Consider the following 21,986-nt stretch of genomic DNA (forward strand, 5'->3'; position numbering starts at 1 on the left):
GAGGCAATATGATATTTTCTGTTATTATCAATTCCTTTCTTAACAGGGAGGGATAGCTCAGTGGTTTCAGCATTGGCCTGTGAAACCCAGGCTTGTGAGTTCAACCCTTGAGGGGGCCACTTAGGGATCTGGGGTACAACTAGTATTTGGTCCTGCCAGTCAAAGCAGTGGGCTGGGCTCCATGACCTTTCAGGGTCCCTTCCAGTTCTATGGAAATAAATATAGTTCCATAAATGTAATAATTCCCAGCATGCTTTTTTGACTGCTGCTGCACATTGAGTGGATGTTTTCTGAGAACTATTCACAATGACCCCAAGTTCTCTTTTTTGAGTGGTAACAGCTAAATTAGACCCCATCACATTATATGTATAGTTGGGATTATATTTTCCAATGTGCATCACTTTGCATTTATCAACATTGATACATGACAGTGGTATGAAGATGGGAGTAAGTGATGGAAAAGAGTTGAAGGAAAGGAACAGAGGGAAATATGCAAGAACACACACACTGCACCTACTTTAAGGTTAAGAAACTTTTATTTATTGTATTTACAAATAATTTAATGGTATTTCTCTGGAATAAAAGGGCCATCAGAGCAGGGAATCCAGTTTAGTTCTCCAGGACATGAGAAATCATTACCAATTTCATCAGAAGCGACATGCTCACTTGGTCTTCTTGCAGAGACAATAGTGTTTTGTGGCACAGCCCTTAGCATGGGACATTCCTTGTATAAAAAACACACAGGCGTCATTTGCATCGTAAGCAGCTTGGGCTCCCACAGAAGACCTGGGAAAGAAACGCCAAATTTCAGCAGGGTCTAGTCACAAAGGATTTTACAATCCCAGCTTCCCCACTTACTTATCTCACTGCTACCCTACTCCTCTCTGTACCCATGCAGCGCCCCACCCTGCCACCCCCAAGGGGCACGCCCCTTATAACATCTTTGGACACTTCAGCTGTGCGCAGGTGGGCATGCCCCTGTGCGAGTTGGAAGTGAGCAGCTCTAACATGTTTGTCAGCTTCACACTAAAGAAAGAAAACCAACCGCAGCTTTAGGTATTGAGCCAGCTCCTCTGCTGCTGTAAGTCAAATCAGTCGTTCCAGTGGTCCATTGCTTTCACTGGGAAAAATGTACACATTCTTTCCCGTTTGAATTGGTCTAGTTTCAACCTGTGGTTTCTCATTCCTGGGTGGACTGCCATATGCCATGGTTTAGGTGAAGACTGCTATAAAGGAGCATAACTGTTTCCTACAGCTATCTTCAAGGAAAGTTGGTGGTTACCTATAACACGTATCTGCGTCTGAGAGCTGCATGAGATCTGTCCCCTTGACACTTTGGCAGCACTTGTACAGCTTGTATTCCCAATAACGCTGTTTGGTTTGAATGGAGTGGAATTGCTTAGCATGGCCCAGGAAGCTATTGGGCTGATACTAAGCAATTTAGGCTGGATATTAGAGAACACTTCCTAACAGGGTGACACAATGGAGAATACACTGCATGGAACGGTGCTATGCTGACCCACAGGAGGATGGATGAGCTGGGCTGTGCATCTCTAATTGCCATTAGATTGAATCCCAAGGAACAGATAAACAAAGTCACCCAGGAAACACAGTTGGGCCAATAACGTTTGTGAGTCAGATTGGGCCTTTCAGCCAGCCTAGAGCAAGGAGGGGTGTGTAAACTGCACCACCCCAGGAGGCATTGTGACTCAGAGGGGATACTGAGGCACAGATCCTCCCATGTCTTCTGTGACCAAGGGCGTATGCACGTGAGTGCCATTTTCTGCTGGCCCGTGCCCAGCCCACCATGTTGGCTCAGCAGCTTTGGCCAATGAGTGGCAGGCAGTGCAAGGTTCGGCCCATTTGCCACCCAACTGTGCCAGGGAGGGAAGAAGCAGGGGAGCTGCCCACTAACCCCATGTGTCTGGAGCCAAGGCCCAGGCAGCCCATGTCAGAGAGCTCTACCCCTGCATGGGTCCATAGCCCCAGTCACAGTCTAGCCCGATGTTTCTTTGCCCTTTTAAATGTTGTCACTGTTCCTGGGATTAAAGCCAGGAGGGGAAAGAGCTTGGTCATAGAGGGGCACTGATCCACAACCTGTAGTTGCATACATTGCATTGAGGGGCAGTTGTTGTTCATCCCAGTTGGAGCTCTTGGTTAATTCTGACTCGAGTGAGGAGGGGACACTCACAGATCCAACGTGAAGGGTGACCCATCCAGCCAGACCCACTTCTTGAGGCTGGCTTTGTAGGTCAGGCCAATCCAGTAACTGTAGTGCCGGAGGTACCTGAACTCGACACGGTACAATTTACGCGTCTCCCGTTTGAGGAACGCCTGTACAGGGATAAACACATGCACCATCAAACCCTGCTTCCTCTGGGGGATCCTGACTGTGAACATCCACTCAGGTCAGGGCAGTTAACAGTTCTCTGGGCATAAGGAATCCCAAGGCTCGCGTTTCAGCATATAACAACAGAAATAAGGGAGGAATACATAGCTTCCTTGTTTTGGAGTGCATTGGGTGCCGGCAGATTTGCCAGAGCTAGGCAGTGGGGACTCGACAGGATGGATGGGAACAACCCATAAGTTGGGTGTGATGAGAACTGGGTGCACTCAGTAGGGGTCTGAAGCTACAGAAGACAATGGTACTATGAGGGAGGGAGTTTAGCTCCAGCTCCAATGCCAGTTTTTAGCTTTAGAGGTCTGCAGTTCGATCCCCACTTTGTCAGCCACCTCAACACAGGGGCTGTCACACATTCACCACCTAAATCCAAAGTGGGAATAAAAGCTACAAATGAAGCTGCAAACACCCACCCACCCTTGAAGTTATCTCCACATCAGAGCCAATAGGAAGTAAAGCCTTTAACTGAGGTGCAAATAATGCATGTCAAAGCAAACTGTCTTTAAACAAAGAGGGTTTATTGAGCAACCCATCCCCTCTCATGCAGTCAGAGGTTTAGGGACATCCAGAGCATGGGGGTTGCATCCCTGATCAGCTTGAGGAACTATCCTCCATAGCCTAAAGGGTAGCTCTGCTCAGCCAAACCTATCCCCTGGCTGCTAGCTTGCACTTCCTCTTGTGTGCTCCAGGCAGGCTTCCTGGGAGGCTAACGGCCTCCAGCTGTTTCATGAGACTGCTGATTAACCCTTTCCCTCCTGCTCCAAACCCTGATCTGGAGCGCTGGGACTTTCTAAGCCAGCCACTCTCCCATGAATTCCAGGACCCAGATGAATAGTATGTCTCCTCATGAATGGACTTGACAATGACGGTGCCCTAGAACAATGGCTCTTGACCTTTCCAGATGACTGTTCCCCTTTCATGAGTCTGATTTGTCTTGCGTACCCCAAGTTTCACCTCACTTAAAAATTACTTCCTTACAAAATCAGACATGAAAATATTAAAGTGTCTCAACAGACTATTCCTGACAAACAGCTGGGCTTTCTCATTTTTAACATAGAAATATAAATCAATTAGAATATAAATATTGCACTTACATTGTAGCGTATAGTATATTGAGCAGTATAAACAAGTCACTGTCTCCATGACATTTTAGTTTGCACTGACTTGGCTAGTGCTTTTTACATAGCCTGTTGTAAACCTAGGCAAATATCTAAATGATTTAATGTAACCCCTGGAAGACCTTTGTGTACCCCCAGGGGTATGTATACCACTGCGCTAGAAAACCTCAGCTAGGCAGGCAGAGAATCACACCCCTCTAGTGTGAGCCAACCAACTTCTCAGACTATGGATATCAATGTATTAAACCATTAGGTCAAATATTAGTAGGGGGGAGAGACTAAAAACCATAGTTGTACCAGTTCTCCTTGAGAGTCCATCTTAACGAGTTTGGTGCCCTGCTTCTTACAATGCTCTACACACTCTGGCCACTTTGCACTCATATTGGAGAAGAGGTAGCAGGCATCACCACGCTGCACCCAGGTGTCCAGACACGAGTCACATCTGCTGCCTTGGAAGACAAAACACAGCTGGTGGATTTCTCCCTTTCTGGAGGGCTTGGGTGTGCTACAGTGTCTTGTGTGGTATATGTAGGTTATTTACCAGCAGAACACATCCCAGGCTGGTTGATTACATGCTGGGATAGATCCTACCCCAGGTCACTCGCCCCCCATCAGTATTTGGTTGTTTTGTTAAAGGGAGCACCACCGCCCTCAGCTCATCCCTCACCTTTGCCTCCTGCCTGTTTCTTCACTGAATCCTTGAGCTTCTGGGTCTGTCTTTGGAGCGGAGCCATCTTTCTCCTTGTTGTTTCTGAAACATGCAAATCTGAAATACACAGGGACAGATAATGCTAAATGCTGCCTATGAAACTAACAATGCAGCATGGGTGTGGGCCATTTGAGTGAAATCTTTGTCCTTTCACTTTGACAGTGATGCCACAAGATATGCCTTGAACATTTCACATTCTTCTGGGTGCTTGCAAAGCCCAGAAAAGAAGGAAAGTCTGTTTCTCAGACCCATATTAGCCATCTCCTTTTTTAGGACAATGAAGAGCTAGAGAGATGGAAAGGGGAATGGATGCCAATGGAACTGGAGAAGTCATTACAGGGGGCTGATCATGCCTCACCCTTTATATATGGATCTCCCACACCCATGAGGAATGGGGAGCAGCCCAACTGGCAGCAGCATTTCCTGGGACCCTGCAGAGGGCTGTCTGACAGTCTGAGAATCTGTGCAGGAAAGGGCACTGGTAGGGGTGTGGGACCACTGGGTGGTCTGGAATGGAGAGATGCACATCATCCTCCCACAACAGCCCTCAGGAGTTCCCCAGATAAAAACAATACAAAGGCCAGATTACTGCTCCACAGCTAGTAGGGAACCCCCTTTTCCTGGGGGGGCCAGGGGCAGCCACTGGGGAGTAGAATGCCAGAACCAGCATGGGGGACACATGAAATAACCTGCTCCCGGTGAAATCAGGCTCTCCAGTAGATACTCACACTTGCCAATCAAGCCCAGCAGTACGATGAGCAAGACCACGCTACAGACCCCCAGAATCAATGTCACCAGCTGCCAGTGCTGAGGCCCAAAAGGAACTTCTAGTGGAAAGGAAAGGGGAAGACAAGAGTCAAGCCCCTCTCCTGAGACTCTGAGCCTGATTCTCAGGGCAGAATCAAGCTCCCAAAAGCAGAACTAATCAACCAGGGCTGAAAACTCCTCAAAAACACATCCGACTTGTGGGATGCTCCATAAGCTCTGGTATCTCCACATGTAGACATCAGGGCCAGTTTAGCCAATGCTACCAAAACTCCAGCCAGGGTTCTTCCAGGCTAGGGGACCCTACCACTGCAGCAGGGTGTTTCCTGCTCACTCGCCAATGCCGTACAGCGTGATGGATGAGCCACTCCAAGCTGAATTCCCTCCTCCATCTGGGAGAAGTAAGGGAGGCAGGCTGGGGCAGGGAGATTGCATTCCAATGGCTCTGGAAGCTGGTTAAGGGTTTTATCAGGGCCTTCAACATTGCTTGGACCAACCCTAGAGACGGCATCCTTTGTTTATCCTAAGGTGTGGCCTGCCAGTTTGGGTCAGCCTCCCCATACAGAAAGAGCTGTTAATTCTCCATGGTCCACTCAATCCACGACCTCTCCACCGAGGGGGCCAGTTAGTACCAATTGTAATGCTGTTCTCTGGGATGAGGGCAGACTGCCCCACTGGAACCAGGAGTGAGACCCCCTCAGTTTATTGCACACAGGCCAGCCAGCCACCATCAGAGGGCTGTGAGGAATCTCTTCATTAAACTGTGACACTGGGGACAATGGACAGGATCTGGCGGACAGGGTGTGCTTATGGGTGGTAAAAGCCAGGAAAGCCTAGGGCAGCAGGTTCCATTTCTCCCCTGGTTATAGCCCCTTTTTCTGTTCAATGAGGGACAATTTCTAGAGAAACATGGAAACTTCATTGCTATGCCACAAATCACGTGGACAGTAAAAGAACGCCCCGTCCCTGCATGCCTGCTTCCTTCTGGGCTTTGGAGCCCCTCCAGGCTTCACTGAGGGACTTTGACAGGCCCCTCAGCACCAAGCACACAAATTGCATTTGGTGCCTAATGCTTGAGGATGCCCTGGACAAACCTCCAAGCCCTCAGCAGCCTGAGGGCTTGTCGACACTTGAAATGGTACAGTAGTGTGCTGCCCCGCTGCAGCACTTCAGTGTAGACACAACCTACACCAGCAGACGGGCTATTCCATTGCTGTACTTAGTCCACTTTCCTGACAGGCAGTAGCCAGGTGGAGAGAAGAATTCTTGCATCAACCTAGTGCTGTCTACACTGGGAGTTAGATTGGCTTAACTACGCCACTCAGAGGTGGGGATTTTTCACATCCCTGAGTGACATAATTAAGCTGACTGAATTTTCTAGTGTAGACCAGGCCTAAGTCCCCATGGGAGTTGCTGCTGAAATGTAAAATCCCCTTGCTCTTCACATACTTACTGCCAGAGGGGAAGACTGGCTTCTTGGGGGTCTCTTGGCTGGCCCCTCCCTCCTGGGGCATCTCCTGCCTGGCTTCTCCCTTCTTGGGGAACTCTGGGCTGACCTCTCCCTTCTTGGGGGCTTCCTGCCTGGGTTCTCCACTCTTTGAGGCTTCTTGGCTGGCCTCTCCTTTCTTGGGAGCCTCCAGCCCAGCTTCCCCCTCTGGGGCTGCCCCTGGGCTGACTCCCCACTTAGCCACTGGGGCAGGATTGATTTTTGCCTGTTTTGACAGCATTTTCTCCTCGTTTGGCCTCTTTAGTGGCAGGAGCTGAAACCAGAACAACCCGGCACAGGGGATCCTCAGAGAGAGATGGGGACAGTGGGAGGTGGGCTGGGAACCCAGGCTGTGACCATCTCAGCGGCCACACAACATCTCCTCTCCCCCCATCCCCCAAACACCCACCCTTCACCCTGAAACACCCAGTGGGGGTCCTCTGCCCCTCAGATGCCCCTTGTGACCTTGTCCTCCCCTCATCAGGCCATGCTGCCCCGCTCCCCCCGATGGGCTGCATTGCTCTGAGGATGAGGGCCTGGCGAGGCCGGGTAGGGGCAGTGGGGGGCAGCTACCCTCAGTTCCCATGGAGACCGAGCTGCCTGGAGCTCTCCCAGGCTGTGTCCAGCCAGGAGCCCACAGGCAGCTGCCAGCCCAGCCTCCCCTTAGCGTCCACACCCGGCTGGGACAGTCCTGCCCCTGCAGGGCTCACCACGGCCCCTGTGGTGCTATTAACGAGGCTGCTAATGGGGGTTGCCCTCCTTGGCCTGCCACAGCCCGTTGCAGAGGGGAGGCAGCGCAGCCCCCCTGTAACAATGTTTCCTTCTAGGGGAGGTTGTTGCAGTGACCCCTGTTGGATGCTCCTGGAGCCGGTCTGGGCCTGAGACTTGGGGCCTGATTCTCCACTCACTCATCCCAGGGAAACTAGGAGTTAGGTCATGACAGCCACTGGATAGTTTGCTGAGGGCAAAAATTTTGGGTCTAACTGAAATCTTTGGGCTTAATATAGGGGTTTCTGGGGGAGATTTAATGGCCTATGAAAGGCACCAGGTCAGTCTAGTTAACGTACAGCCCCTTCTGGCCTTAATCTGTGTGAAATGGTGAAAAGACGCCATGAAATCATGTTGACTGGCATTAATTCTATTCCCATCCTTTAATTATTTATCAGTTGACTCTCATATCAGCTTTTCCATTATTTTGCCCAGGACTGATGTCAGGCTAAACAACCTGGGTCAATACTCTTGCCCTTTCTGAAGACTGCCGCATTAGAACTCTTCCAGTCTTCTGTATTGCAAGATTTATTATAAATTAAATCAGTGGGTCAGAGGTCTCCTCAGCTAACTCTTTCAGATCTCTTAGATACAAATTATCCAGGTCTCCTGATTTTAAAATATTTATCCTTAGTAGATGTTGTCTAACTTCCTCCCTAGAAACTAAAGGACTTGAAAGCACTTCATCATCCTCATATGATACGAAAAGAATCCTGTGGCACCTTATAGACTAACAGACATTTTGGAGCATGAGCTTTCATGGGTGAATACCCACTTTGTCAGATGCATGACGAAGTGGGTATTCATCCATGAAAGCTCATACTCCAAAACGTCTGTTAGTCTATAAGGTGCCACAGGATTCTTTGCTGCTTTTACAGATCCAGACTAACACGGCTACCCCTCTGAAAAATGATACGAAAACATCATTCTGCTTCTTTCCAAATGTAGAACAGAAATCTTTATTCAACTCTTCTGCCATTTCTGCATCATTATTATCTTTGTCTAGTAATGGGACTATCACATTGCTAGGGTTTCTTTTGTTCCTGATGTACTTAAAAATATCCTCCTTATTGTGCTTAGATCTGCCAGCCATGAATTTTTCCCTCACGTCTTTAGCTTCCCTTATTGCTTTTCTGCACTTCATACCTTTTAATCTATATTGATTGCTCTCTCTTTCCCCCTCTTTCCTTTGTTTTCCTAAGTGCTGCCTTTATTTTGTCATTGAACCAACATGGGCTTTTAGCCAGAGCTCTCGTCTTTCTGATTGTGGAATCTTTGCTTTTGGGCCATCTAATAAACTGTTCTGAAAGAATTCCCATTTTTCTGTCTATTTTGTTCTCTCCTGATGAATTTAACTCATACTTTTCCTTAGCTTTGGGAAATTAGCCTTTATATAATTACTGGTTGGGACTGTTCTCTGCTTGAATGTTGAATGTAATCACGTCATGATCACTGGTCCAGAGGTAACCACCATCTTCCATTCCAGGAATTAGTTAACCTTGATCCGTCACAATGAAGTCCAGAATAGAGTTGCCTTGTGTTAGGTGCAATACCTTTTGTATTAGAAAATTATCATCTATAATTTTTGGAAATTATTGATGTTTTACTGTTGCTTCATACCAAAAGGGCACCCATCAAGTATGTTCCCTGAGCTTTCTGTTTTGTTCCTCTGAAGACAGGTTCCTAAGCAGTTGGACAGGATCTATTCACTACCCCTGTGCCTCCCTGTGGCTGATAGTGGAATTAGCTCTGGTAGCCAGTATGCCCTGCTCTGGTGGTGCTCCGCCCATCATCTCTTCTGCTCCTGGACCAACGTCCTTCCAAGAACCCCGGTGTCATTGGAGAGCAAGGGTGTTCAGTTTTGTGCAATTAGAAAGTTGGCAACCCTAATCTACGAGCAGACGGAAAGGGACATGCTGGCACAGGGGTACAACAGGCATCAGCTGCAGTGTTGCCTGAAAGCAAAGGAACTTTAGCAGAGATAGCGCAAGGTGAGGGAGGGAAACAAGAAATCTGGTGCTGCCTCGCAGGCTGACAGCTTTTACAGATCCACCAGTACCCCACAGCCTATGGTGGATACCTTGGAGGAGCCAGAGATGGAGCACTCTGCCATGAACAGCAAAGGGAAAGAGTAGAAGGAAGACGGGGAAGATGTGGCAGGGGACTCCAAGCATTACCACAAGCCAGGACCTGTTTGAAAGGAGGAGTCCAGCCAGTTCCACAAGGTGAGCATGGATGAACCCACTGATGAAGGATAAGGGAACTCGGTAAGTGCGCACTTTTCCTTACAATATTTTATTTGCTATTCCTTCCTACCCACCTGCCCCCACCCCCAACCATTTAAAGATGGCACCAGGCCCATCGCCAAGAGCACAAGACAAAGGCATGGACTTTTCATTGCTTTGTGGGTATATTGTGAGAAATTGAAAGGTCAGCAGGTAAATTCAAAAGCAACTCTTGAACAGTACTATGGCAGACCTATTACACAACCCACATGGATTTGGTGTCTTGTGCTTGGGCAGAAGTAGAACATAGGTGGAGTTGGCATCTACTCTTCATTGTTGGGTTAGGCAGAGGGCCCATGTAGAGAACTTTGTTTATGTGACCAGGCATGTCCCTTTTATCCTCCTGAGAGATCTTGATGACAGTCGCAAATGTTTCTAGAGAGGGCAGCCTTGTTTCTTCCTCTGGGGTAATATACTTTCCCACACCACTCCACAGAGTTCAGCTGGCACCATCGCAGCAAACAGGATAGCAGCATACAGGTTTGGGCAGCTTCAGGACACCAGTCATAGCTGGGTTCGCTGTGCCTTTGTGACCCTCAGCCAAAATCCTCACTGCCTGTGAAAAATAGTGCCAGTATTCACTGCCATTGCCCTATACTGGTACCCGTGGAATAGGACCAGAATTGTACAGCCTCATCCACTCACCCCCAGTCTTGCATGGCTGGCCATACTCACTATGGTTGGATCCAGAGAGCAGTGCTGTACCAAAGTGCTCCAAAACTAAGTGTCAAGAAGCATTTCTTATTAAAAGTATTTATGAGAATAAAGGAAAGGAGTTTGAAAACTTGTCTTTCCCTTTCTGTTGTGACTACGAATCTCTTTATGAATCTGTCTGTTTTGATCAGCAGCTTCTGCTGTCATGGCCTCATGGGGTGCCTCCTCCACACCTGCAGGATGCTTGACCTGGATGAGGAGGACTATGGCGGGGTGATGACTTACTGCTGCAGCGTCTCCTGCTGATTGACCGGGAAATTAGATCTTCCCAGCCCAGAGTGCCCTCTGCGGGCCGGTGTCTCGCCTGCCGCTGGCCCCATGTCCTTTCTTGACCCCGGTGCCCTTTGACCAGGCATTCTGCCCACCGCAGTACCCCCTCACTCTGGGTCTCTCCTCCCAGGGGAACCCCCAACCCCCGCTAGCCCCACCTTGCCTCAGTGGCTACTGCCAGTCACTATCTAGCCCTTGCTCACTGGGACAGACTGCAGTCTGTAAACCACTCACCATTGGCAAGGGGGCGTTGGACCAGCTGCCTCTGCCTATTCCTGGACTGCCGCTGTGCAGTCCTAGTACCCTTTTGTGGGCCCTAAAGTAGGCCTGCAGCCTGGGGTTTTACTAGGGGCTGGAGCTTCCCAGCTCCCTCTGCCCTTCCTCAGCACTGCTCCACCCTAGGTACCCTGCTCAGCTCCCAGGCAGCCAGGTCCTTCTCTCTCAGACAGCTAGAAAGATAATGTGTTTTTTTCCCAGTCTCTGGCCCTCAGCCCTCTTCTAGGGCCAGCTGTGGCCTGACTGGGGTGTGGCCACACCTGTGGCTGCTTTCCCCCAATCAGCTTAGCTTTTCCCCCGTCTCAGCCTTCTCCCAGGGCATGGGCGGGGTGACCACCCCGGTACAAGCATGAAGAAGAGGACCAGGGAGGACATGTTCTGTGAGATCCTTCCCTCAGCTCCTAGCTCCACCTAGGGTGACCAGCTGTCCTGATTTTATAGGGACAGTCCCAATATTCGAGCCTTTGTCTTATATAGATGCCTATTACCCCTCACTCCCTGTCTCAATTTTTCATACTTGCCATCTGGTTACCCTAGCTCCACCTGCTGCCTCCGCCCACAGGCACCAGCACTGCAGCTCCCATTGGCCGTGGTTCCTAGCCAATGGGAGCTGCAGAACCAGGGCTTGGGGCAGAGCAGAGGCAGCAAGTAGAGCTAGGAGCTGGGGTCACAGCTTCCCAGGAGCCAGGTAGGGAGCCTGCCTCAACCCCACCATCCCCCTGAGCATCCGTGGCACCCCCCTTAGCCGTGACCCTTGCCCCCAAGCACCTGTGGCACCCCTCCTGGGCATGACACCCCCCCCAGCACCTCCAGTGACCCCCGAGCACCTGCAGTGGACCCAGGGTCACCCTCCCAAGCGCAACTTACCCCCCAGTTTTAGTCAGGGGTATACAGTGAGGGTCATGGATGGGTCACGAGCATGAATTTTTGTTTACTGCCCATGACCTGTCCATAACTTTTACTAAAAATACCCATGATTAAAACGAAGCCTTACTGATGAGTGAGCCAGAGTTTAAGGGTCTATTTCAGGAGAGAGTGGGTGAGGTTTTGTGGCCTGCAATGTGCAGGAGGTCAGACTAGATGATCATGATGGTCCCTTCTGGCCTTAATGTCTATGAGTCTATATGCCAATACTGTATCAGATGGGAACAAAGGGCTTGGTGGCCCAATGTAACCAACAGCATGGAGAAAAAAGGAAGGTCAGGCAAAAGGCCTGGGAGTCCCAGCAGGTCAAAGAGTGGGACATGCACCAGAACATTATGGGGCTTCTCAGGCAGCAAACCCAAATGATGCAGACCCTAGCTCATCTGCAGATCCAAAAATCCCAGACAGCCTTTGCACTCTTTGGAGAACTCCATGGTTGTAGCTCCCTACACCACCTTGTCAGTTTTCCTGCAGTGACTCAAGAGAACGAGCACCAATTTCAGGGCAGACTGTTAAGAATCAGGGCACAAACCCAAAACTGGCTGAGTTCTATACTTGGATTTCATGAAACAAATATCAAGTGTAAACTTCTCAGACAGTGTAACAGGCTTAACACAGGGTCAGAGACAATCCGCTTGGTTACACTGTCAGTGTCTTGCCATCCAGGTGAACCTGCCTTTGTGATAGATGGTCCCTTACCCCAACAATCACAGCTATATTCAGGTTACTGCCAGTCCCTGAGGACCAGTTTTTACCCCAGGTCAATTGCACCTTAGATTTCCCACCAAAGACAACGCTTGGAGCCAATCCTATAATCAACTGTCTAAAGATTGCACTCCCAAAGTCTAAGCAGCACAGAGATACAGTTTCTTCTTGTTTACAATTTTTATTCACTTCCCCCCAGAGTTCAGCCTGATGGGATGATTTCACTGCATGTCTCCCCTTCATGGAGGGGGAAGGAATGCAATTAACACAGTCTTTGTTCTTTAATAAAAAGAACAGGAGTCTTTGTGGCACCTTAGAGACATTTATTTGAGCATAAGCTTTCATGGGTACAGCCCACTTCATCAGATGCATAGACTGGAACATATAAGAAGATATATATATATATATATACAGAGACCATGAAAAGGTGGAAGTTGCCCTACCAACTCTAAGAGGCTAATTAATTTAGATGAGCTGTTATCAGCAGGAGAAAAAAAAACTTTTGTAGTGATAATCAAGATGGCCCCTTTCAGACAGTTGACAAGAAGGTGTGAGGATACTTAACATGGGGCATCTCCGCTCACTCACCCCGGGGAAATCAGGAGGTAGGCCATGGCAGCGAGGGGAGCGGCAGCTCCAGACACACAGCTGCCTGGCAAGAGTCACCCCAGGGCTCGACCCCCGTGTTAGGGGGCTTATTCCTTTCCCCTCTCACTTCCCTGGTCCTTCTCGCATGAACAGAGAGCAACAGTACCCGAAATCCAAAGGCACAAACAATTTGATGTTTATTGGGGTGAACTTCCAGCAAGCATGATTCCAGTTTCCTTCCTCAGTGTCCCCCTTCCCAGCTCTGACACCACAGAGCCTTGCCTATGTCCCTGTCCCTGTTCCCATCCCCTGTTCCCAATCCCCCTTTAGCAAAACATGATCCCAATTCCCTCATCCCCAGTCCCTGTTCCCATTTCTCCCCCTCTTCCTGATTGACTCCAGACTATATAGTAAAACTTGAATTCTGCTTAGCTGTACCTTAACCAATCACTTTACTGAAATTTAACTAACTAATCCTAACATATTGTAACATGGTTATTTAACTAATTATACCCCACCACCTTAATTGGTTTACACCCAACAAAATTAACTATACAGCAGACAGAAACAATTACAGAACCAGACAGAGACCATGCAAATAAACATACAAAACAATACAGAAGTGACGATTTCACAACTACATCTATACAGACATAAGGGTTTTCCAGCTGTGTCTATTGATAAGTGAGTTCTTGCCGGACAGGATGCTATCAAACTAAGTTTCCTTTTACATCTTCTAGGCTCTTCCCTTTCTCTGGAGGTGATAGGAATATCAGGACAGGATTGTATTCCTGATAGCCCAATAGCACCTTATTTCAATGGGACTAGTTTGGGATGTGAAGATGTGACCAGACACTTCCCAGCTTATGGCTGCCTAACTACATCTTAGGTTATCACAGTAAGAGACGGCCATTACACAGACAGTGATCTTTGATTCTTTCTTTTATACCTCTACAACTATCTAAGTGATAAGAATACACCTAAATTCCTAAAGTATAGGCCTTTGCAGACAGGCCTGAATATCTATAGCCTAACACTCCGCCCCACGCCTGGCTCCCCGGCCTTCCTCAGCGTCCTGAGGGGTCCCGCAGGGAAGGACCCTGTTGCAGACACAGCAGTGCCAGAGGCAAGCAACAGCGGTTCGTTGCCCAGAGTGCTTAAGCGCCAATAAGCACACCAGGATGGAGAAGCAAACAACCAAATTTATTTGAGCTCAAATATGGTGCAAAGGAGAAATAACAATCTCAGATCCTGCACACAGCACACAGGCGGGGCAGTAATATTTATACCCCTCTTCTTGTATTCCTTTCTCTATGCTGGCTAGCTGATCTCTCACTCCCCTGCACTTTCCCATCCAACTGCAGTATCTTTTCTTATTCAATCTTTTGTCTTCCCCTTCCCCCCCCCTCTGCTGCTGAGACAAGTGTGCAGTATCTTAAAACGGCCTTGAGCGTGCTTTAGCCTAGCTTCAATGTGTTACAGCAGAGAACTGGCTGTTACAATCAAAAACTAACTGCTAATACTACATTTTTGCAGTTATTAGTACATTAGGTTACACTAGGTCACACAAGTTTAGTGAGGCTAACATTAAGGCTTTTAACATGGAGGTACTTTGGTTCACATAGCCCCTAACATGGGCCTTTAGCCAGGAGATTTCTACCTAGTGACACCAACAACTCCCTCCTTTGAGAACACTCAACAAACTTTTGGCTGAGTTTTCTCATATTCAGTGGCTAGCATGTTATTAAGCATAATAATTTCGGGGTCCTCCATGAGGGGGTACATAGGGGTTTCTTGAGAACAAGAGGTACAAATTCTATGAATAAATGCTTTACAGCAAGTAAGCAAAAGAAGAGCAACAATGCACAATACCGCACTTGTGAGCAGGAGGCGAATTAGCCCTGTTCCCACCCATCCGAGATTGGGCAGCCAACTAAAGACAGTATCAAATAGGGAGGGAGCCTGATCCAGGGCCTTTCACTGGTTAAAAGCCTGCTCGGTGGATAAAATGTGCTTATTGATGTCCTCTGCATTGTCTGGGACATATGTACAGCATTCTTTCCCAATAAGGGCACATACTCCGCCCTGTGAAGCCAGAACATAATCTAGAGCTTGGCGATTTTGTAGGGCCAGCAGGCGGAGCTGATAAAGCTCAGAACTGATGCTTTTTTCTATGGCCAGCGTGTTATTGGCAAACTGGGTGAGGAACACAGAAAGCTTTTGATAAAGTTGGGCTAGTCGTCCCACCCCACATGATGGAAGGAATATCATTCCAAACCTATCTCCCTGACTGATAGGCTCAACGGTGGCATATAGAGATCGCTGATACCTGGGGCGACCTGAGGGGGCCTGGGCCAGGACACGGAGAGGAGGAGCAAGATAGCCCAAATAACAACTTCCATACCAGCCAAGAGGAAGCCATTTATAGGCACTATTACCACAGACCCAGAATGATTCATCATAGCTAGCCTTTCCATTGTTTCCTTTCTGGTTTCGTAGAGTATCATTTGTGGAGAGAGAGAAAGTTCTACTGCCGGTCTGTTGACCAGTGGCAGTTACTAAAGGGACAGTGAAATTTATACCAGGACCAATATAGAACCTACATGTACTACTTCCTGCAAACCAGGTATGGTTACTTGTACTGGATTGCTGAAAGCACATGAGACCAGCGGGTGAAGAGCGCAACCAAATTGGATGGGGCTTAAGTGTAGTATTATAATAAGGAATCCAAGAGCCATTGTGTAAACCATAAAGGGCCTCTTTGGTACAATTACTTCGTAAACCTGCATTAGTAGAGGTGCTGTATGTGGTTACCATCCACCTTTGACAGAAGTCTGACCAATTTTGGGGAACAACTCTCCAGGGTAGCCCAGCAGCGTGATGTGGGATTTGGACACAAATCCAACAATTGGAAAAATTAAACTCATGGGCAAAAGCAATCTTTAGGGCTTCAAAGGTGTTAACAGTAAAATCCTTAGGAGGGTTGGAACCCCAACCGGCATGTAGTTGGGCTATCCCAAGAGGGAGGAATATGGCCCAAAGGAGCCATAGAGGGCCTAAAATCCTAGGTTGCCAAAACCCCAAAGAATAAGAAGGACAACTAGAAGGCATATGAAAAACAAAAGGACCCATATTGCCAGGCAGGGCCATTCCTGAGAGGACAAATACAACCAATCGTGAGGGTACTCTTGGGGAAGGGAATTAGGGCGCCCAAAGGGAAAACACTGCATTTAACACTTAATGCTGATGAGGGTGGAAATGATGTCGGGACTCTCTACAGACCTGTACCCAAACAGAATCAAATGGCACAGGAGGAGAGGAGGGTGATAAGAACCCGTGAACCCTTTGATTGGGGCCCCTGTATACAAAAACGTGTACCACCCACCGATGTTGATGGGGGCAGTAGTATGGCTGACTAATAGGGGGAATGTGAGACTCTACAGGAGGGCTTCCACCCATATAGGGCCTAAGAGACTAAAGAGAGTTAGGTTTGGCCCTTATGTCGTTTAAACTACAGTTTTAGTCCAAGATCAGTATCACTGGGATCACTGACGTGCTGTACAGTCCACCGGTCCGTTGATGCTGGAGCTGGTACTTTCTTCAGATGGGAATGATGAATCCGGGTCTTGTGTCCCACAACCTTGGCTGCCGTGTGGGAAACCAGCAAGACTGTGTATGGTCCCTTCAACTGTTCCTGTAGGGGTTCGTCCTTCCAGGTACGCACGAGCACGGAGTCGCCTGGCTGCAAGGAGTGGACAGGAGCATCCAATGGAGACAGTTGTAGATCTTTGGTATACCTGTGAAGAGAAGAGAGAACAGCAGACAAAGAGCACATGTACTGTGATAAAAACCCACATCCTACTTCCCACTCCCCTGCCAGAACCGGGGTACCACTCATAGGCCATGCTCTTCCAAATACAATTTCAAAGGGACTAAGTCCTAATCTACCCTTAGGGAGAACCCTGATGCGAAGCAAGGTAAGGGGCAAGGCATCAGGCCATCGTAGAGAAGCCTCTTGGCAGATCTTTGAGAGGTGTCTTTTAAGGGTTTGATTCGTACACTCCACCACACCACTGGCTTGCGGTCGCCATGGGGTGTGGAGCTTCCAAGGAATCTGTAGGGCCTCTGCTATATGCTGAATGATTTTTGATGTGAAGTGCATTCCATTGTCCGATTCCATCCACTGGGGGAGTCCAAAGCGAGGAATGATTTATTTGACAAATTTAAGGGCTACTGTTTTTGCTGTGCAGTTGCGGCATGGGTAGGCTTCGGGCCATCCACTGAACCAGTCCACCAAGACAAGGAGGTATTTAAATCCTTGGGTCTGGGGAAGTTCAGTAAAATCTATTTGCCACACCAGTCCCAGGCCTGGGGTGGGTTCCAGAGTGGCTGGTGGTACTGAAAATCCTGGTCGAGGGTTGCTCTTTTGGCAGACTAAGCATTCAGCCTGCACCTGGGAGGCCAGTGGTCGAAGTCCGGAGGTCAGGAAATATTTATACATTAGCTGGGTAAGGGCCTTCCTGCCAGCGTGAGTAGTTTGATGTAATCTCCACAGCACCGGTTGGATCAGACTCTTTGGCAGGAGGATCTTTCCCTCTGTGGAATGGAGCTACCCCTCCTTTTCCTGGAGACCGAGCTTGTCAGCCAGCTGCTTTTCCTCACAGGACTACTGAGGAGTTGCAAGCTCCCTCACTGAAGGAATGAGGGCATGTATGTGGGTGTTTTCAGTTGTCGGTAGATTTAAGGTGGCAGCGCGCTTGGCTTCCCTGTCCGCTAGAGCGTTGCCCCTGGTTACGTCTCGGTCTTCCTTTTGGTGTGGCTTGCAGTGTATCACAGCTATCTCTGCTGGGAGCTGTACAGCTTCCAGGAGCTGGAGAATCTGGGACCCATGCTTGACCGGAGAGCCTTGAGCTGTCAGCATTCCCCTCTGCTCCCACAGACCTGCATGAGCGTGCAGTACTCCAAAGGCATATCTGGAATCAGTGACAATGTTAACTCTTCTCCCTTTTGACAGCTCAAGTGCACGAGTTAAAGCTATTAATTCAGCCAGCTGGGCTGATGTCCCGGCAGGCAGACTTTCTGCTTCCACTGTCTTCTGGAGAGTTACAACAGCATAACCCGCCCTCCTGTGTCCATTAATAACAGCACTGCTGCCATCAGTATACCATTGATAATCTGCATTTGGAAGTCGCTGATCTTTAAGTCTGGGCGACTGGAATACTGGGCATCTATTACATTTAAACAGTCATGTTCCTGTTCCTCTGTTTCAGGCAACAAGGTGGCTGGGTTAAGGGAAGGGCAGGGCTGTAGGGTAACTTCAGGGTTCTCTAGAAGTTTAGCTTGGTACCGAGCTACCCGAGCCTGAGTGAGCCAAAGACCACCCTTGGTATCCAGCAAAGCCCTAACCAGATGGGGTGTATAAACTTGTACAACCTGCCCCAGCGTCAGCTTCTCAGCTTCCTCTAACACCAGAGCAGTAGCTGCAACCGCCCTTAAACATGCTGGCCATCCCTTTGCAACTTGATCTAGTTGTTTAGAAAAATAGGCTACGGGACGTTTCCAGGTGCCTAATAGCTGGGTAAGCATTCCCAGAGCTACTCCTTTTCGCTCATGTACATACAATTGAAATGGCTTTGAAAGGTCAGGTAAACCCAGGGCTGGGGCTTCCATCAATTTTCTTTTTAAGATCTTAAATGCCCTGTCAGCTTCTGGTGTCCAGTGAAAAGGGTCATGATCTGTTCCCTTGACACATTCATACAATGGTTTAGCCCACAATCCAAATTCTGGGATCCATATTCTGCAAAAGCCCACCATTCCCAGAAATGCCCTGAGCCGTTTACGATTGCTTGGGATAGGAACTTGGCATATAGCTTCTTTTCTCTCGTTAGAAAGCTGGCGCTCCCCCTGCCTTATGTGGAACCCCACGTACCGTACTTCTGGGAGAGCAATCTGAGCCTTATTCTGTGCTACTCTGTATCCTCTGAGTCCAATAAAGCTCAGGAGGCTTGCGGTGGCTTTAAGGCATGGGGTCAGACCCACAGCTGCAATTAGCAAGTCATCAACATATTGCAGAAGGAGGACCTTGTCCTCATTATCCCATTCCTCCAAGTCCCTAGCCAGGGCCTGGCCAAAAAGGGTGGGAGAGTTTTTAAATCCCTGGGCCAACACAGTCCAGCAAAGCTGCCTTTTAACCCTCCTTTGGTCCTCCCACTCGAAGGAGAAAATCTCTTGAGATGGTGTATCAAACGGAATTGTAAAGAAAGCATCCTTTAAATCCAAAACTGAAAAATGGGTGTACTGCCCCCCACACTGAGGCCAACAAGGTATATGGGTTTGGAACAAGAGGGTGCACATTTTTACCTGTTCATTAACCGCCCTCAGGTCCTGCACCAGCCGGTACGTGCCATCGGGCTTTTGCACTGGCAAGATAGGTGTGTTCCAAGCTGACTGGCATTCTCAAAGTACACCGTATTGTAGGAATCAGTCTATAGTTCCCTGTAACCCTTCTCTGGCTTCCCTCTTGATTGGGTACTGTTTGATTTGCACCGGGCCTTTTCCTGGCAAAAGTTGAATTTTAACAAGGTTTTGGTGTGTGGCTTTTCCTGGGATCCCTGATGCCCATACCAGGGGGTATATCTGATTTTCCCACTGGCTCCACTCTGGGGCTTGCATGGCTGAGGGTTCAGCTGCAAGGGTCATTATCCATGCATTCTCAGGTGGTAAGGTAAGGGTTATTTCATCTTGAGTAAAATGCAGAGTGGCACCTAAACGGCAAAGTAGGTCTCGCTCTAGCAAGGGCGTTGGGCAATCTGGAAGGTAAACCAGCTTGTGGGATATAGTTCTGTTTCCCAAAGCACATTCCGCTGGGGCATATACTGGACACTTGGTTCCTTTGCCTGTGGCTCCCACCACAATAAGGGAATCTGCCACCGGTAGCTGCAGGGGCTGGTTTACAGCAGTTCGTGCTGCTCCAGAGTCTACTAAAAAGTCTATTTCTGAATTTCCCACCCGCATTTTCACTCGGGGCTCCGGGGGCGGGATGGTCCGTTTCCCCTGACACCCCTAATCATTATCCTCTGCCGCCATCATGTGGGTACTTTTCCTTTCAGGGCATTCATTTTTCCAGTGTCCCTCCTGCCGACAGATAGCACACTGATTGGGACCCAAACGTCTTTCTTGTGAGCCAGGACGTCCACGTCCACGTCCCCTTATTCCCCTTCCTCTTTCACCTCTTCTAGTGCCAGCCTGCACTGCTGCTACCATCATTTTCACTTGCTTTTTCTCCTTTTCTCCCTCTCTAAGGCTATAAGCCTTATTTGCAATTTCCAAAATCTGTGCCATAGTCATGCCCATTAAATCCTCCTTTTTCTGTAATTTCCTTTTGATATCACAAGCTGCATAGCTAAGGAAAATGCCCTTTATTATTGCTTCAGTTGCCTGATCATCGGGGACGGCACTAGTATTCTGCCGAATAGTGTCTCGAATGCGCTGCAAAAAGGCAATTGGAGTTTCCTTTGGCTCCTGCACAATTTCATAGGGCTTGGCCCAGTTATTGTGTCTGACCACCGAGTGCCTGAGACCATGTAAAAGCAAATCCTTATAAGCAGCTAGGAGGGCAAAGTGCTGCTGATTATTAGGGTCCCACTGAGGGTTTCTAAAGGGAACTTGATCTTTTGGTTCAGGGACATGTTCCGGGTCTGCCTCATGTATTCGCTCTGCCTCCTCCCTAGCTTTTGCCAGTACCTGATTCCGCTCAACCTCACAAAGTAAAGTTCTTAAAAGGACCTGACAATCATCCCAGTCGGGCTTGTGACTCACTAGGCATCCCTCAAAGACTGAGATAAAACGACTTGGGTTTGTGGAAAATTCTCCAGCCTGTGCTTTAACGGCTGCTAGAGCCATAGGATCAAAAGGAACATGGTTGTACAATTGCACAGTTTCTGCCACACGGTCCTGCGCTGCTTGGCGGGATATCGTGGCCTCTGTAAGCAGTGGATAGACTCCCACTGGGGGAGCAATCTCCGGGGCTGAGGGCACCTTTTCTCTATATGGTGGGAGTGCTGTGGCCAAAGGGGACATCGGTTCTGCCATTACAACGGCGGAGGGGTTCGGGAAACTAACATTAGTTACTATTGATCCTGTTGGGGCTGCATTATACCTTACAGTCGGGGTTATATTGCACCTTAACAAGAGATCTGACCTACTTCTTAACATCATAAACAACTGTGCATACATAAGTTCATTCCATTTACCTGTTCGATGGCAAAACAACAGTAACTGAAGGATTGTACTGTAATTCACTGATCCTTCAGGTGGCCACCTCTCCTGACCCTCCAACTGGGGCCAGTCCACTGTACAAAACCTTTGTAACCTATTTTTGGATAACAGATCCGATCCAAACACCTTTCAATTCTCCAGAATGCATTCTAGGGGAGAGCACCTTGCCTTCCCCACCTTGCTCTGCCCCTGCCCCATATCGCAGGTAGATGCTGGGCGTCTCCAGATCCTAACAGAGAGACTCCAGACAACTGGACTGTTCCTACCTTATCCAAAGGACCGGTTCCTCACCGTCGCCTGGGACCAGTTCCACACCGTCGCCCACAACTGCTTCTCCACTACTCGAGCGCGTTGCACCGTTGTGCCCTACGAGGTCAGCCAGATCACGTCTCCGCCGAGGCCCCCGATGAAGTCACCGGGGCGGGCTGGGCGTCGGTCGTCGCTGAAATCCGTTGACCACCAGGAGGGATCCGGGCAAGGCTAATTTTCACCTCAGCCCACCCAGGGACGCCAAAACTGTTGCAGACACAGCAGTGCCAGAGGCAAGCAACAGCGGGTCATTGCGCAGAGTGCTTAAGCGCCAATAAACACACCAGGGTGGAGAAGCAAACAACCAAATTTATTTGAGCTCAAATAAGGTGCAAGGGCGAAATAACAATCTCAGATCCTGCACACAGCACACAGGCGGGGCAGTAATATT

The 21,986-nt window shown here is 48.8% G+C and overlaps 2 protein-coding genes across 2 annotated transcripts; both read right to left on the reverse strand.

The window, feature by feature from the left end:
* Positions 1-662: 662 nt before the first annotated feature.
* LOC127039696 (C-type lectin domain family 7 member A-like) lies at positions 663-9,360 on the reverse strand. Its single transcript, XM_050933546.1, has 7 exons — positions 9,328-9,360; positions 6,447-6,753; positions 4,957-5,055; positions 4,187-4,285; positions 3,817-3,968; positions 2,192-2,334; positions 663-786 (listed from the first exon to the last, which is right to left on the reverse strand). Exons 1-7 carry the CDS (start codon positions 9,358-9,360, stop codon positions 663-665), a joined length of 957 nt encoding a protein of 318 aa, XP_050789503.1.
* A 5,527-nt stretch (positions 9,361-14,887) lies between these two features.
* On the reverse strand, positions 14,888-21,663 carry LOC127037911 (endogenous retrovirus group 3 member 1 Env polyprotein-like). Its single transcript, XM_050930100.1, has 2 exons — positions 21,553-21,663; positions 14,888-16,806 (listed from the first exon to the last, which is right to left on the reverse strand). Exon 2 carries the CDS (start codon positions 16,157-16,159, stop codon positions 14,987-14,989), a length of 1,173 nt encoding a protein of 390 aa, XP_050786057.1. The 5' UTR covers positions 16,160-16,806; positions 21,553-21,663; the 3' UTR covers positions 14,888-14,986.
* Between the last annotated feature and the right edge of the window lie 323 nt (positions 21,664-21,986).

The sequence above is a fragment of the Gopherus flavomarginatus genome, chromosome 1 (assembly GCF_025201925.1).
Source record: "Gopherus flavomarginatus isolate rGopFla2 chromosome 1, rGopFla2.mat.asm, whole genome shotgun sequence".
NCBI lineage: Eukaryota > Metazoa > Chordata > Testudines > Testudinidae > Gopherus > Gopherus flavomarginatus.

Bases quoted from the DNA above. Each gene is read 5' to 3' on its own strand.
- LOC127039696 (XM_050933546.1), bottom strand. From the start codon at position 9,360: ATGGCAGAGTGCTCCATCTCTGGCTCCTCCAAG. The intron at 6,754-9,327 runs GTATCCACCATA...TTCTGGTTTCAG, and splicing joins CCATCTCTGGCTCCTCCAAG to CTCCTGCCACTAAAGAGGCC. The intron at 4,286-4,956 runs GTGAGTATCTAC...TGTGTATTTCAG, and splicing joins GCTGGGCTTGATTGGCAAGT to ATTTGCATGTTTCAGAAACA.
- LOC127037911 (XM_050930100.1), bottom strand. From the start codon at position 16,159: ATGGCCCTGCCTGGCAATATGGGTCCTTTTGTTTTTCATATGCCTTCT.